This window comes from Lepisma saccharinum, chromosome 24 (assembly GCF_977018435.1).
Source record: "Lepisma saccharinum chromosome 24, izLepSacc3.1, whole genome shotgun sequence".
Taxonomy (NCBI): domain Eukaryota; kingdom Metazoa; phylum Arthropoda; class Insecta; order Zygentoma; family Lepismatidae; genus Lepisma; species Lepisma saccharinum.
In genome coordinates, this window is record NC_139252.1 from 39478641 (window position 1) to 39497053 (window position 18413).

At 35.7% G+C, this 18413-nt stretch overlaps 1 protein-coding gene across 2 annotated transcripts in view; it reads right to left on the bottom strand.

The window, feature by feature from the left end:
• Positions 1-4190: 4190 nt before the first annotated feature.
• Positions 4191-18413, bottom strand: part of LOC145978215 (protein lifeguard 2-like) — a 39048-nt gene continuing 24825 nt past the window's right edge. For both annotated transcript variants that reach the window (XM_083110674.1, XM_083110673.1), the window contains one exon: positions 4191-4520. In XM_083110674.1, coding sequence (XP_082966800.1) covers positions 4377-4520 — 144 coding nt within the window. In that variant the 3' untranslated portion in view covers positions 4191-4376. The remainder of the gene's footprint in view (positions 4521-18413) is intronic.

Below are 18413 nucleotides of genomic sequence, written 5' to 3' on the forward strand. Positions count from 1 at the left end.
GGTGCATAAAGTGGACTTTAAATATCAATTCAACAATTCAAATATTTAATTGCACCAGCTTACATACAACCCTACGCAAGCAAACAATAAAAGTTAGATAAATGCATGCAATTTTAGCCCAGATACCATGTATGGTGTGTGGGGGTATATTAAATATAGCTACACCCTCAATAAAATATCCTCCTTTCCCCTCTGACCTGAGGAGGGAGATGGATCCACTTCAGTAACTCCGAGACAATTCTATCCCAGGAAACAGTGGAGCAAAGCCACACATAAAGGCAGAGTATGGAAGAAAGTGAGTAAATGGAATGAAGCTGGAAAGGCTGGTAACTGCAGTCGCCTTTCCCCTCCACACAATCTGTTCCCTCTCACAAGTTCATTGATCGAGCCTCTCGAGTCACTACTTGCACAGAGATTTGCTTTGCTTCGCTTGCTACAGAGATTACAGGGACAGAGTATAGCAGGAATACCCTATTGAACTAACTCTCTAGTTTTCTGAAACCTGAAGGTTTATGGCTGCAGCAATACAAGCTTTCCATCTGTACCTATCCTGGGCAAGATCATCCACTCTTTTCCATCCTTACCGATTTCCTTTAGGTCCATCTCAATGTTATCAAATCTTCATCTTGGCCTTCCTACTGGTCTCTTACTATCAGGTTTCCCAACAAGAATCCTGTAAACTCCAATTTGTGCCACATGGCCTGCTCATCTAAGTCCATACCCATGAAAAAATTGGTCAACGGATGAATGAAGATTATGATTATGGTAAGTCTTCTTGATTTAAAATATTCTAATAATATCAACATGAATACAAATTATGCAGTTCAAATTTATGTAACCTTTTCCACTCACCTGTCACCTCATCCCACTTAGGTCCAAATATTTTTCTAAGGATTTTATTTTCAAATACTCTTAATTTATGTATATTAAAAGTATATACAAAAATATATCAAAATACTCACGAAACATAAGTATTTTTATATATACTTTTAATATACATAATGTGAGTAAGTCGCACACGCCTTGAAAATTAGTCTTAATTTATGTTCCTCTTTTAATGTAAGGGACCAAGTTTCACATGCATCTAATACTACAGGCAAAATTACTGTTTTGTATATTTTAACTTTTAGTTAAGTTACAAGAATATAAAAGTTTATGAAGAGAAAAGTAACATGCGTTTCCTGAATACAGTATGCTTTTTATTTCCTCTCTATCATTTTCATTTGTTAGTATTACTACGAAGTACTTTAATTTGGAAACTGATAGAGTTGTTATCAATAATTAAATTTTGATTATTACCTAACACTTGGTTTCAACCTGTAAGCATATATTTAGTTTAGGCATAACCTATTAGCAATTTGCAAATGTATGGTTCATGGCTTTCAGATTATTATGAAAGATGAATATACACTTGATCATGGTCATAGGCAGAAAACATTTTCGGGAAAGGTTCATTCATAATTGTTCCCATCGGCGTCGCCAGAAATTTGAATAATAGAAATAATAACAATAATTATACAATAATTATTGAAATATCATAATAATGAAACAATTTTATTCCAAAGTAATAATATATTATTATTATTATTGTTATATCCTTGAGGGGGCTTACTCAAAGTTTCATACAGTTTGTACTGAAATGCACAATTATTATACTTTGTTATTAAATTTTAAATACCTTCAAGAAAAAGCTCTAAAAGGTAGATGCAAATTTTAGTCAAAGTTTTTGTTGTTTGACCTTTAAACTTAATTTTTAGAATTTTGGAAAGTGTGGAACCACTTATTCTCTTTAAAAACTTAGCCTGGTGCATGGATTGTAACCTCAATCGCGAACGTAACATGCTACGAAACTGGAGGTTCTAGGTTTGAACTCCTATCAAGGGAGATTTTCGACTTTATCAGACAGGGAATTCAAAAGTTGGAAAGGGAATTTTGGGACAATCATAAGGGAATTTTCAATGTATATTCCTTCTGACGCAGGAACAACACTGGAAAGAGTACAGCAGAAGTGAAAATGAAGGGCTCGCAGATGTGCTGCGATTCCGAGAATAAATGCTGTTTCACTCAAGTTTCAGAATTCCAAATGTATGAAAATTCTAGCTCGATCCTTTCAACACTGTCTCCTTGTATTTTTGTTATGCTTCGAAAAAAATTGAAAATGAGTTACAGATTTTGGTTTCTGAACTTCCATTAATCCAACATGTCAGATGTTTCAGGGGGGCTTGAACCCTAGAACGACCCCTCTAAATACAGCCATGCACTTGATATCACCCAGGAAATAAAGCAGGGGTACACTATTTATGATTCCTTTGCCACTGTTAAAGTTGTTATTCATACATAAGGATGACAAATATTATGACACATTCAACTCCTGTTTAATATTGAAACAATTATTCAGTCAAACTTCCTGTAATGGCTCCAATTTGATACTATTATTGGCTGTTGCACATATTACAGTATTTCTCATCCAGTCCACTGACCAACTGTAATGGAAATTAGACCGAATAATTGATTCAGTATTAGACAAAAGTTGAATATATCATCAATTATTCTTCTATATAAATAGGAACTTGAATAGTAGCAAAGGAATCATAAAGAGGGCTAAAGGGTATTATTTAGGGGTGTGGCAATATCCAGTTTTTGCATATCAATATTAAGTCATAAAGTGTCAAGGCACTGAGCATCAAAGTTTTGGGGAGAAACATCCAGCTTTTGCATGTATTTTATTGTTGAGATTATTCCAGGGGTGATAGAGCATTAAAGTTGGGGGGACAATTTTCAGCTTTAGAATATCAACACTTTTCTGTCATGCTGAAAAGATGTCTTTCCTAACCCAGTGAAATCAGGTCCTAGTAATTCTTTAACTGTGATTTACTGAAATGAAATTATAAAGAAATCCAGTCATAATCAACATAAATTATCTCGGTGAAATGCTTAGAGTATTACCCTGTCCTCTTCAGGGTAGGAACAAATCATTTTCTCCTCTTTTTTGCACCACAAGATTCTTCTTCAGTTTTACCTTTGTCTCTTCTTGAATTTTAAATTTGAAAATTGCCTTAACCTGAAGATGATTTGTAAAAAGTTGATAACTGACATTCTTGAAATTTGTTTCTTTGTTTGAACTTTATCTCGATCAATACAATCTCAACCAGGTAGCAATAACTGTTATGATTAGTCAGAGGGAGGGGAGATGTTGACACCTGTTAAACTCGTATGATCCAAAAATTTTAGTTTTCAGACTTTAGTTAAAATATATATTAAAGAGGGATTAGGTTGAATGTTTCTAGGAAAAATTGATTCAACTGTGTTGGAACATGCCCCTATTATTTGATAGCAACAACAATTAAAAAACAGAAACTTTACTGGAAACAGTGATGTTCTCAATAAACATTATTTTATTCTTTATGTTTGGTTGTTCAGTCCTAAGTTAGTTCTTGCAGGTGTGCAGTATTCATACAATCAACAGTAACTTTAAACCATTTTTTCAGAGATTTAGTTGTGGCGTTACCATTCCTGAATAACTCAAGCAGGACAGATATCACACTGCAACTTGCACTGAAACATCAACAATGTCCAGTGAAATATGTAACCTGGCTAATCTAGTCCTTTCTTATGTATTGGTGAAACATCACTAAGATTTTAGTGTATTTGTGTGAGTTATTAATAACTTGATTGATTGAATTTGAAATTTTGGGTGCATCAGCACTTCTAATTTGCACCAGTCATATTATATGAGGTCCATAACTAATATAAAAAAAATAATCCTGTGCGTAACAGCCCATGAAGGGCCTTGGCTTAACAACTAGCTGCTGGGCTTCCTCCCACGCTTTCCTTCGTCACCTCTAAGCGTGGAGATCTTCAACCAGGATTGGAATAGTCGGGGGTCAGCCCGACATATCCCCAGCCGTTGTAGTATAGAGCGATCACAAGGAAAAAAAACCTTGGACGAAAAGTCCTCGTGCAGTTTTCCCTTCTTCCGTTCTGCTCGGGCCATAAAGAAGCATGGTCCACTCTCCCCCTCCCCTCCTCGTGGGAGTACGGTGCACAGGAGTCGCAGGCCTGTGCAGGTTTCTTTCCTTGTGGTCCCACTATTTATTATGTAGTCATGTCATATGAAAGGAAGCATTATAACCATAAAAATGTATAATATATCACTGAACGTTCACAATTAAATACAAAAATAATATAATTATATATTTTATTCTTCAAAAGAAAAAAGTACAGCTGCAAAGTGCAATTTTGTATATCATAGCTTCTTTTACCCTGCAGCCTAGAATAATTTTACTTTTGTTTCTTGATAAAAATTTGAAATTCTAAGAATCATGTTTTCAGTTGTTACACAAGGACAATTTTTACAACATAAATGACTGAAGCATTCATACATCACGTAAAAGTGAAAGAATGTAAAGAAATATCATCAAAACATCAACATACAATTCAAGTGCTCCACATATGTACTCCTCAGGAGACAGTTCAATTTTTCTTCCTCCCATAATTAATTGCATGTCAAACATCAGAAACTGCCAATTAAATATAATTGTTAAGTAATTACTTACATGCATGAGGAACATATAACTTAAATACTCAAATTGGTGGTTCCCAATCTACTTATCATGTTGATATTGTACAAACAAACTAGATGTCCAGTATCTCCATTCATCTCAACCCTGCTTATCCATACCTATTTCCACAGTACCGAGGGTGGTAATGCAGGCAGGATGATGGAAAATTAACCCTCTGGTTACAATGCATCCCACTCTCTGGTGTATTCATATTTTTGTTATTTAGCATTGCTTCTCTGAAAGAGTAACTCACAAACAACACCCATATGCTGGGATTTTAACTTGGGAATGGAGATCGAAAATCGACCACTTAATATGCTTGACCACCATGCCAACTGGTGTATTCATATGTACTGGGTGGCCAGAATTAAAATTACCCAACTCAGAGCCCTCTGTACCCTGTTTGAGGCTCATAGAACTCTGAAATTTGGTGAATCCACTATGCAGACCATGGGCAAGAGGATTGCGCTATATAATAATAATAATAATAAAAATAAATTTAAAAAAAGTTCAACTTTCGCCACCAGGTTGAAATGTGGCGCTGTAATAATGAATATTGAATATCATTTTAAGTGATTTAGCTGAGTTATTAATTAGAAAGATATTTGTTAGTGGCTGGAAGTTGCAAGAAAATAATCTCTTGTTTATTGCAAGGTAAAGGCAAATCCATAACCAATTGGAGCAGTTTACGTCATTACAACCCATCATGGAAGTACAGTGCCACATTTCATAATGTGATATGGACTAGTGGGCAAGTTCCCCTACAATGGAAGAAAATTGTTATAATTCCAATCCTTAAACCAAGAAAAACACCAGGATGTTCTAAAAATTATCGACCAATAGCACTAGCATCACGCTTATCAAAAATTTATGAACATCTTATACTTAATAGAATTATGTGGTGGATTGAATATAACAATATATTACCAAAATATCAAATGGGATTCAGAAGAGGAATCAGGACAATAGATGTTTTGACTACACTTATTTTAGACATATGGTTGTCAATTGTTTGTCGCGAATTTTGTATAGTTGTTTTTCTGGATCTTTCTAGTGCATAAGATGCAGTCCTTATAGATTTGTTTGTAAAAAAAGCTAAAAAATTTAAATCTTCCTAAGCAATTTATTAAAAGTATAGTGGGATTATGATTACAGAGAAAAAATTATGTTTGTTACAGTCATCAACTTTTGAATGCTCGCACAACTAGTCAAGGACTTCCGCAAGGTGCCGTGTTAAGTCCAACATTATTTAATTTGTATACTTATGATCTTGGTAAACAAGTATTGAATGAAGTATGCTAGATTATTGCAATATGCAGATGATATTGTTATATACAAAAGCGGCAAGAATCTATCTGATGGTATAGAGAAAACACTACTGGCTTTAAACGAATTATGCAGATGGTGTTATAACAATGGCATAAACATTAACGTACAAAAATTATCTGTAATTGTGTTCCATAGAAGAAGATTACAAACTCCAGTTATGTTAGACATTAATGGATCACACATAAAACAAACTAGGACACATAAATTTCTTGGCATTATGTTGGATGATAAATTGGAATGAAAATCCCAAGTAGAACACATAGAAGAAAAGGCTCTTAAGGTGTTTAACATTATAAAATGCCTCACAGTAAAAAAAAAGTGGGGAGCAGATCCTAGACTACTCCACATTGTTCACAAGCAAATGCTAAACTCAAGATTAGAAAATGTCTCTTTCTTGATTAACAATAATCTAAATTGTGCATTTGGGAAAATATCTTCAATACAATATCATAGTTTATGTGGAATATTTGGTCTATGGAAAGGAACACCAAAACAAGCAACATCTGTTGAATTAGGAGAACCACCATTTCAACTACAGCCACAATATCTTGCGAGAAAATTCTTAATGAAAAAGATGTCTTCCATATCCAGTCCTATAATACCAAAATTATCACTTTTACAAACGTTAATGTCATAATCCCGTACAGCTAAATATAAATTAAATCTTCCAGTCTTATTCACAGCATACAAGTCGATTAAGGATTTCATACCGAAAGTTATTAGATTTTCAAAGTCTCCATGCTATACGACAGACTATTTTAAATTAGTAACAATACTTCCCGTTCACTTTCCTCCATAACCAGATAAAGATACACGAACGTCAATGCCAAGTATAGTGAATAATATATTCATGGAATATGTACACTCTGTAGTGCATGAAGATTTTTATATATATACAGACCCATCAAAGTTCACAACTGGTAACATCGGAGCTGCAATATATTGCAATAACCTAGTGGAATAGAAAATATACCCATTACAAGCATAATTTTCAATATTCATGGTGGAAGCGTTTGCTATTCGTCAAGCATTGTTGTATATACAGGAGAAAAACCTCAAGAGGGTAGAGATCGCCACTGATTCAGCGTCAGTCTTACACTCCCTGGGGTCGATAACAGCTGATTACTATGTAGACTGGTACATTGTTAACATAAAAATTTAGTATCGCAAACTAACCAACTCAGGTTACAATATTTATTTTGTCTGGACTCCTGGGCATACATCCATAGAAGGAAACCACATAGCAGATGCATTAGCCAAGTACGCAGCTGAAAAACGCTTCGGATTAAATTTTCTGCAAAAGCGCTAGAGTCGCATGCTAAAACAGAATTGTTGAAAAGTTGGCAGAAACAATGGACAATTACAGGGAAGACTAATGGGAAAAAATATTACTCAATTCAACCACTTATATCTAAAGAACCTTGGTATCAAGATATTAACCTTTCAAGAAACTCTTTAACAAGCCTTCTTAGGTGTCGGCTAAATTACAGCCTAGCCCCTAAAGACTTGTACACTAAGAAGATTGTATAATCCCCAATCTGTCAGTGTGGTGCAACTGAAGGAACACCTGATCATACTATATTTGAATGTTGTCTTAATGTAACTACACGTGATTATTTAAGAGATCTAAAAGAAGCAGGATATAATGGTGCATACGCCTTGTCAACACTTTTGAGGAACCCAACTAAGAAAATAATATATGTACTTACCAACTATATTGTGAGAGAAAATATTGTATTATAAAATTATGAAATGTAAAACAAATGTAACTGGTGCATAGCTGAAAAGCTACAACCAAATACACACACACACACACACACACACATACATACATATATATGTGTGTGTATATATATATATATATAATTTATATATATATAAATTAGAAAGATATTTGTTAGTGGCTGGGAGTTGCGAGAAAATAATCTCTTGTTTATTGCAAGATAAAGGCAAATCCATAACCAATTGGAGCAGTTTACGTCATTATTACAAACCATCATGGAAGTACAGCGCCACATTTCAACCTGGTGGCAGAAAATTGAACTATTTTTTTTATCGCCATTCTCTTCTCTACAGTCTGCATAGTGGATTCACCAAATTTCAGAGTTCTACGATGTCTCAATCAGGCTACTGAAGGCTCTGATTTGGGTAACTTTAATTCTGGCCACTCGGTATGTATTAGAGTGCTGCAGCGAGAGTTTCTTGCTCAAGCATCTAAAAGTTTGCATGGGTGACGCTAGATAGCGTACAGAATTGACAGCTTCTTCGCTTGAGTGAATAATGCTCGAACAGGCAAAATGATCGGTATATGCTCGAAGTCCAGAAGTACACACATAACCATAACTCCTCTGTTAGTGGGTCCTCAAATATGGATCGTGATGATTGAGGACAGTTCTTGTAATCATATGGAATTCAAGTGGGCAGGTGGGAAATACTAACACAGACATTCATGATTTAAAACCAAAGTGTAGTTCGTACAGATGTAACGAACGCTACGTGTTGGATATTTCCTTGCAAACAAATAAAATTGACTGCAAACATGGCAGCTGTGCGCATGCTGATGTCACATGAAACCCACTTATAGATAGCAATATATGAAAATGAAGTAGATACTTTTGGGCTGAAACAACCAGGGAGTATTTTTATATGTATATTCCTATCATTATTGTCACTTTGAAATGATATTTGATTCTATACACTTGAGCATGGGAGATTCGAACGAGTAACATCGAGCAAAAGTGGTCCCATGTTGTACTCTACTATGCATGTATCTGTTAGCCTAGTGTGGTTTCTGATGGGCTGGACCTGCTGAAGCTATTCAAGGATCAAATACTACCTCAAGGTATCACTCATTGACTCCTTGGTGCAGCTCAGCATGTCTTGGTGAATCTCCTTGCAAATATCCTCTTTATCTCTCCTTTCCAGGGGTATTTATTCTTCCTAAATTACCCTGGTGTTGTGGACATTGTACCTCCAGCGGTCCATGTGGAACATCCTTCAGCCAGGATGGAAACTTTCAATGAAGGTGTACTCACCACTAGCAAGGGCCATTCACTTGCTGATTTTGCAGAACCAAGAGCAAATTTCTTATCGGATTGGCTCTGCATCCGGCAGAAATTCAGGGTGTTTGAGTATTCAAAAAAAGAGCACGAGACGATTTTTAATAAATGATTTTCTTCAACTTTCAATTCCCAATTCCTTCATCAATATACATACACAATGAAATCTCCATTATACGTTTGTCAGGGCACTCGGTGCTCGAAGTGGAAGGGAAGGGATGAGGATGTTCAGAAAAATTAAGAAAATTTTCATAAAGTATCACCCCAGCTAGGATAATTTGCATGGGCATCCTATCCCACCTACTGCACCGCCTCCATGCTGATTCATACAAGTCCCTGGCCCCCAATCAGGAATGGAATATCTATTCCGAACAGGGGACTATATCTAAAGGATTTAAAATGTCGGAAAATGTAAAATCAATGTAAGAAGACTAATGTTTTGTTAATTGGACTGGAAAATAGTATGCTATAAAATGTGTATATGAGTATTGCTCATTGCTATAAATAAACTTCATTGTTATACCATTCATTCTTATTTGCTTTATTAGTAGTGGGAAAGTATATAGGATGAGCACCACTTACAAGTGTAGAAAGTATGAACCCCCCTCAGGCAGATTTGTTTACACTTAAAACTAGCTCAACATGCCCATATGAGCTTTTTGCTCAAGTGTGGAACCCTGTCTAATCCAAGATTTTTGTAAAAATGCCTTCTGGAATTTCTCAGAAAGTATGAACCCCCCTCAGATTGATGTGCCTATACTTACAAAAGGCACTTCTGTGGGATTGTTGTCCATAAATTTGTCAAAAATATGCCCTTCTTGATATTTTTTTTTGGCCACACTTAAAACTAGGCCAGGACACACCCACACACACACATATTTACTTCCGGTCTAAGTTCAATTGGGCACCAGGCTCAACTTGTATATCTAGTATTAAAATAATATAATTCTTCTAGAATTGCTCCGTGACTCTCTCATTTCTTACATCATAAACATATGATTTTTCTCCTATGAGAATAACACTACATATAGTGTCATCAGGTAATGCCTCATGGAATTCACAGATAATTTTAATGTTTGTCCTGTCATTCACCACAACTTGTTTTCTTTTTGAAGTGTTGATTACAAACATGGGTCTCTGTGTTTTGAATTCATCTGGTGTGTAATACATTTCAGTATTGCCTGTAGTGACTCTCTTGAAAGCCGAAAAAGCCTCATATAATTTAAGGAAATCATCCTTGGACATGTCTAAATTGTAATTTTCTCTAGGAAATACCTCATTTCTGCCATTTTTAAGATATATGTTCTTGATGTTGCAGCTATCAAATTTACTTGAATTTTTTTCGTGATTGTTGTGTCTCCCAGTCTGAAACAATACTACTACAAAATCAGGCATGTCAAATTGTATGCTGGAGAATGAATTTGTAGCATCAAACTCATAATATGTACCAGATGCTGGCTTCTGTACACATTGATATGTATAAAATTGCAGAGGAACCTGTGGATTTTTTATTATATCAGCTTTGTATTTAAGAGCATAACTGGCCTCATACTCAACAACAGGGATTCTTAACTCCATAGTCTGAATAATGCATTTGCCTGCATCTGGCAGGGTATTAGGCAGAGCTTCTCCTGTAGGGTTTATTGCACTGTACCTCATCAAAGCATTATTATCATTTGCAGCTCTTCTAAATGTAATTCTTAACCCACCCTTCCACATAATTTCTTTGTAATCTGAGAAGAATCCTGGCAATAGGCGCATAGGGAACAGCACAGTGTGGTTTTTAGATAATATCTTATCACCAGCCTCAAATCCACCGATTTTGTAGTATGAAGCCTTGGTTTTGGATAATTTTAATGTGGCCAAAGCTGTGGAGGTAATGCCGGGATAATCCACTCTGTTTATAACAACGCCATGCTTTCTGATCTCAATTTCAGAGAATAGATGTGGCACAAAATTGTCTACAAGTCTTATATTTGTGTTTGCCGGATAATCTGTACCATCGAGCTTTACAACATCAAATTTGATGTATAAATCTGCTCTGTGGGGGTGTATAAATCCATCCCCTACATCAAGATCAACCTCAATTTCTGTGTTGGGTTGATTTAAATTTGCAAATGTCCTCCTGTTTGGAGGGAATGATTGTAGCTCATAACTCTCAATATTTTCCATTTTCTTCTTGTATGTATTTTTATTTAAATGTTAATCTCTATGATTGCAGTTGTTGTGGCTCCAGCAAAATCAACTAATTCTTCTTTTTCATTAGTGACCATCAATTCAATATAATCTATTCTATTATGACACACAGGAAAATATAATGTTGGGGATGGATTATAGATGATGGGCTCCATGAATTCAGAATTAGGTTTGAATGTTGCAATGATCCCTGTTTGTTTGTGAGTGCCTATGCCATTTGATTTGGTGATCATACCCTCAGCCACATTACAGTGAATATTTAGAGTCTCTATGGCTAAGAATTTAGGTATATTCATAGCAGTGTGTTTGATGCCTGGTTCAAGTTTTGTGTTGTTCTCAAATCCTAACAGCTCTCCTATAGTACCCAGATCCACTGTTTCTGTGGCAGATACAATTTCTACTCTGTGAGTGACAGAATTTTGACTTAGCACTACACCTCTGGGTAATTGAGCATTTAAAGTGGATAGATTATATTGCCCTGGAGTAATGACAATTTTTTCATCCCCTACTGCAATTGTGTTGTTGTGGTGTGTAATATTGGGGATTAGGTACATGCCATAAAATGCCCTGAGAGCTATTGTTTTGGGATACACTATGTCATCATGCAATTTGAGTTTCAATATTGAATTTTGGCTGGTGAGATGAAATACCCCCATGATGTTTCAGATACCACAAGGCTTTTTGAAAATCTTCAATTGATGGTTTATTTATTTGAGACATGTATCTAAGAACTGATAAACACAAATGTCCACAATTAACATCTCTGAAGTTTTGAACACGGGCATTATTGTAATAAAGATTAGATGAATTTAGATATTTTATTAAATTTTCAGGAGGAACACCTCCAAATGAATCAAACACAAATGCCTCATCTTTTAAATATTTAAGATAACAAATCCAGTGAGTGCCCTGATTTTTGTACTCATCCAAATTAACAATGCCACACTCTTTGTTGAGTGGTTGTTCCGGTAAAGAATCAGACATGTACACACCTCTAAAATGTTTGATACCCAGTGGCTTGATTAAAGCTTCAATATCTTGGTTTGTAAGCGGCTCTTGTTTTTTTTAAACTTATTCATGGCTCTTTTAACACCTTTGCCCTGTTTCTCCATGGCCAGGTTATGGCGCCTCTGCTCATCTAATTCTGCCCTATTCTTCTTGGCATCTATTACTGTTTTTGCTATGGCAGCTGAACCCCCAGCCAAGCTCCCAACAGCCCCGAGAGCAGCTAAGATGGCAGGGATGGTAAATATAAATCCCCCCAAATGTGATTTTTTTCTTGATTGCTGTAATTTTTTTAATTGGGGGGTACTAAGCAACAATTTCATACCATGACCCTTTGCAATACAAGAATTTTTTTTCTTGCGCTGCTTTTTGGTCAAAAGGCTGTCAATAGTTTTAAGAGATTTGAGACGTGCATAAGGTACTTGATACATAACACCCTTGGCCTTCATTGTAGGTTTATTATATACATATTCACAGCCCCCACCCCAATTTTTGTTTGGTGTTCATAGCTATGGTGGTTCCCAATGCTGCTATTTTTTCACTCAAAGAAGCATCTTTGCTTACAAATCTGCAAAATGCAGCCTCTTCTAATTTCTTATCTGCAACATGTCTCTTATCAAGATCAGAATGTGTGTTGTATGCAATATCATGGTCTCTACAAGCAGCATCTAAAGGATTAACACCAGGATCCCCTCTGTTTAATCTATGATCCAGTTTTGTGCCTGGACCACAATACTGATAGCCTGGAATGTGTAGTTCAAATGGCAACTTGTTTATAATGTCATTAACAAGGCCCCGACCCTCAGAAATATTCCAAAATTTAGGTGGTAGAGTATTAATAATTTTTATGAGATATCCAATCCCCTTAGTGTCATTCACTAAAAAATTAGACAATTTGGTGCTTATCATGTCCATAATTCCAACCTTTTCATTGTAAAAATTGTGGTTCCCAGCATTTTCCTCCCCAGCTATCACCAATAACCTATCTACAAGTTTCCTGACATCATCAACCCACACAAATTCTTTGGGCAGGGTGTTGTATTGTTTGATTCCACTGCCAGTCTTGATCTGAGACCATATGGGCTTGATTAAATTGTTGTATTTTGCCCCACTGCTCGACTTGACTCTTTTTTGTGTGGGATCATTGTTCTGGTATAGAGCATCTGATTTTATTAATATTTCTTTGTAATCCTCATAATCTTGATCTGTATAGCTGCCAGGCCTTTTCCTAGTCATCAATTCCCACAATCCAGGTGTTCCGAGATACTTAACAAAAGCACCTTTTTCCCCAAGTCGAGATTCTGAATATACAATTATATCATCTCCCATAAATGTTACTCTGAAATTGCCAATTCTATGTATGATGCTGCCATCAAGCTCTGTGTCAGCATATAAGCCAAAAACCTCATCTTTATTGTCTTTAGGTGTGGTTAAATATTTTTGAGCAAGAAGACCCAATTCAATAGGATCCTGACTAGCCTCAATTCTTCTAGGAGCAATAGGACTAGGTGTATGAATACTTGAAAGTGGGGTGAATGGATAATCTAATATGTTCCTTGCAGCTACAGGTACAAGCTCTGTGAGCAAATTTTGATTTTGCTCTGTAACAGTTTTGATATTTTTACCTAAATTATTAATAGCATCAATTACAGGCTGTTCTGTTTGTTTGTGTTTTTCATAAATGCCTCGGTTCTCTGATTTCCATCCCTTAAATCTTTTTACAAGATAATCTCTTAATTTAAGATCATCAATGATTGGCCTTTTCATGGTTATTTATTTATGTTTCAATGTCTAGAAAATTGTTGATTTTATTTCTGTATTTGCCACTATTGGGTGTTCTTGTCATATCAATTGTGACAAACCCATAACTGTCCTGGTTCCAGCACTTGCTGCAAAATTTAGAAAAATCATTGTAGCTCAAGTCCCCACCTACATATTCATCATGTATGTGTTTGAGGTTGGTATGATCCTGATGAAACACACATATAAAATTGCTATTGTCTCGGATCAGCTGCTTGGGTATTTTTGAAAAAGTCTGTGCCAGGTAGAAGCAATCAATGTTTTTGTGTCGGCCCTGTGTAAAGAAATTTCTAACCTTGTTTTGATTATCCAATATAATATCATCAAACACAACAACAGAATTATCGAGACATTCATGAAGTGGCTTAACATCTGGTTCAAAAGTGGCAATATCCAATCCATCATATAGCTTCATCAGCTGCTGATATTTTAATTGTTCCAAGCTCTTAGAGAAGATATACAAGTGCCTGTTTTTCCAGTCTAACCAGTTGGGAGCCAATAAAAAATTATCAACCATTAGTGTAGTTTTACCACAAGCAGATGGCCCAACAATAAGACACCTAATATTATCAGGTAGCAATTTTCCATTTCTCTTATTCTGTTGTTCAGGTTCTGGCAGCCTTTTTATAACATCCCAGGTGCTCATATTATTATTTTGTTTGCATCGATCCAGCTGTGTTCTGGGAGTCCTAGCCATTTGACAAGTAACTTGTTGCCTTTTCTGCGGATAATTTTTTCTATGAGATATGTGTCAGGCTGTTTAGTTTTGCTGAGCTCTTGTTCATAGAACCTGCCTTTGAGAATTTCTCCTCGGTGATCTTTTATTATATATGTGTTAAGGGTCCCAGGTTTAACTTGAACCACTGTAAATAATTCAGTGCTCCAGTTTCTTGTAAAGCCTCTCTTGAATAAGTGCTTATATTTGCTGATTCTTACTTGATCACCCACCCTGTATTTGGCTTTTCTTGCTGTTGGCTGGTATCTAGGATAATAAACAGTGCTGATCAATTTTTGCTCATCAGATGAAGTTACTTCAGAGGGTTTCATGTTGATTGTGGAATGGACCGAGTTGTTATATTTATGTAGAAGTTCTGGAAGAATATTACTCCATTTATAATTACCTTGCAGGGTAAATTGTTTATACATAAGATTTTTTAAGGTTCTGTTGAATCTCTCTACAATTGAGGCCTTGAGGTCACTGTAACTCGAATAATGTTGTATTGACTGGCTTTTAATAAATTGTTGAAGCACTGAATTATAAAATTCTTTGCCATTATCTGTTTGCAAATAGCGCGGGGATCTTCCACTCTGATTAATGATTGTCCTGAGGGCTTCTGTAACACATTTTCCAGTCTTGGATTTGAGTGGCACAGCCCAGGCAAATTTTGAAAATGTGTCTATTACAGTGAGTAGATACTTGTAGCCCTTGTTGATTTTGTCTAAGTTTTTCAACTGCCCACTTGCCATCTCAATCAAGTCGCTCTGCCATAAATCATCTATGCCCTTTGTGACTACTGGGAGTCTCTTATAATTATGTCGGGCTTGTCTGTGTAATTCATCAACAATAATTTGTCTAGACATAATATGTAAACAAGAATATTGCAACTATGGGGTGTTCAGCAGCTGATACTACAGGATTTTCTAAATATAATTTGTCCCCTATTTGTATTTTAAATTCCAAAGAGCCATCATCTTCAACATAAGATGTTTCTAATGTATTGGGGTCTGTAAAATCCTCCAATTCTACACTGGTGATTTTCACTTTGTTATCAGCATTTGTTATTGATAAGGTGGGGTAGTGGTGTGCCTGTGGTTGAAGCCAATATTTGATCTTGATTGGTCTCAATGTGCCCCCAACAAAAAATTGGTAATAAAATTGTGCAGGGGACAGCATATATATTTTGCCACCTGGTGTAAATGGAGAATCATATTCTTTGTTGGGGATGCTGTACAATTCAAGAATTACTGTATGTTTAGGATTCTCGATTATGCCTGTTATTTCCTTTTCTGCTGTGAGCAATCTACTTGTTACAGATTCAAGGTGCTCATTGATGGTCCTAACAACATCATCATGGCCTGGCTTTATTTTTATGTCCACAGCAAGTCTCTTGTATTGTTGCACAATTTCTTGTAGCTGGGTGGCAAAAACAGAGAGAGCATTTGCTTGATTGGATTCCATGGTTCCTAGCTGTTGCTTGATATTAGCTACAATTTGTTGCAAATTTTCAACAATTGCCAATTTTGAATTTTGAGCTGTAAGATCATGGACCTGTCTTCTGATATCCTCAAACAGGGCATGCAATTCATTAATATGTTGATTGGTTGGTAGAGTGGCCACTGTCTGAGTGAGATGTTTGATCTCTGCCTGGATATTCTTGATATCTTCTGATTTCAATATCCTATTCACTGCCCTCTTAATATTTTTAAGTTCCTGTGATGTAGGCAAATTTGATACTGTATTTTGCAAAGATTCAAGTGCCAATTTCACATCATTTAATTCAGAAGCATCAGCCACATTTTGCATAGCATTTTGGAGCAGGGCTATATCTGCCTGAGAGGGTGTTGATTGTTGTAAAATTTCAAGTTTTGTTTGGATATCATCTATCAAGTGATGAAAATGAGACAGTTCAGATTCAGTGTTGAGGTTTTCAAGCTTTGTGATTTGTTGCTGGACACTAACAAGGGTATCTACAATCCCGGGCAATCTGGATTCTAGCACATTTGCCAAATCACTTTGCACTGCTGCTATTGTACCTTCAAGATGGGTTATGGAACTTTGAATTTTTCCAAAATCTTCATATGTTTCAAGTTGCAACTTAATATTGGCAACACTCCGAGTTATTGCATTCAAAGCATCAGAAGATGGCAAATTGTTCATAAAATTTTCAAGTGTCTCAATTTTTTCTTTAACCTCGGCTATGGCATTGTTCAGAGGGTCCAGATTAGGTATTTGGAGTGACTGAATCTGTTCTTTTAGAGTGGAAATCACGAGATCAAAATCTTCTTGTGATTTTATGCTTTTGACAATTGTTTGGAGCTGTGCCTGGACATTATTTATTTGCTCTTCCAATTGTTGTTTCAATTGCTCAGAGTTATTAGCCTGGGTTTTAAATTTGGCTTGAAGAGCTGCTACAGCTTCTTCCAAACTTTGAAAATTATCCAATGTAGCCAAATCAGTATATTTCTGAAGCAGCAATTTGAGTTCAGAATCAATTTTAAGAAGAGGGTCCATGCATTGTGATTGCAAATTTGTAATTTCTAATTGAAGACTGGCATTGAGAGTGGTTTGTAAAGCTTGTAAATCACTTCTTAATTTCTTGACTCTGACATCAAGCATCAGAATCTCATCACTGTGATCTTCATGTCTTGTATGGCCAAAAATATCATTAGGCATTTTGTTTAGTAGTTATTTATTATTGAATATCTGATTCTTAATTCTATAAAAAAGGGTATAAGCTTATCATAAGATTCAGGGACCTCAATATATAAGCAGTCACCAGCAGAAACAGTATATACAGTGCCAGAAACCATGTTTGAGTTCTTAATTCTGTAAATATTTCTCCCTACTGAAATTTTGACATCACCCTCAGGGGTTGTAATAAATTGCAATTGCCCACCTACAGGTAATTGGTAATGATTTAAATTATTGTTAAATATGTACAATATTTTGCCTGTTTCATCATCAACATCTGTAAATATGCTGTTCAGATGAATAATTAAGAAACCACTCAGTTTAGACTGCATATCAGAAGAGGGTTGTGGTGTTGGCAGCTCCATAATAGCCCGTTTTTTGAACCCAAATAAGTTCATAGGCATGTTTATTTATTTCAAATCATGCTCTGTGCTTGGGCATTGATTGCCATTTTTCAAATCACAATGACCCCATGGTAAAGTATGTATGCCACATGACAAAATGCATCTCTTATCATCATGTGGGTCCAGAGCCACTTTTCTTACAACATTTGAAGTCAATAAGTGATCCACACTCTGAATTCTGGATTCTGATGTTTTGATTAAATTCTGGGATTTGAGGCAATTTTTATAATCCTCAAATTTAAGCTCTTTTTCCACAGCTACTTTGCCAATACCCTTGGCCTTTTTAGCAGCAACACCACTACATGTTTTAAAACTGTACATCTTGGCACTTAACCCAGCAAATTCCACAATAACATCACCAAGTGTCTCATCTTTTAACTTGCCGGGCACTTTTTTGTTGTGGGGTTGAATATTCAAATGGCCTGGCAATTCACTGGTATCAAAATATTTAAACAATTCAGGCTGTGCCATATCTTGATAAACATCTTCTGTTTTAATATCAAGAATAAAACTATCCGTGTCCATGTACATCAATTTTATATTATCACCACAAAAAGGTTTCAACACATCATAATACAATATTAACATATGTAATTTGGCCAATTCCAATATTGCAGCCCCTACATAAATAGGTTTATCAAACTTA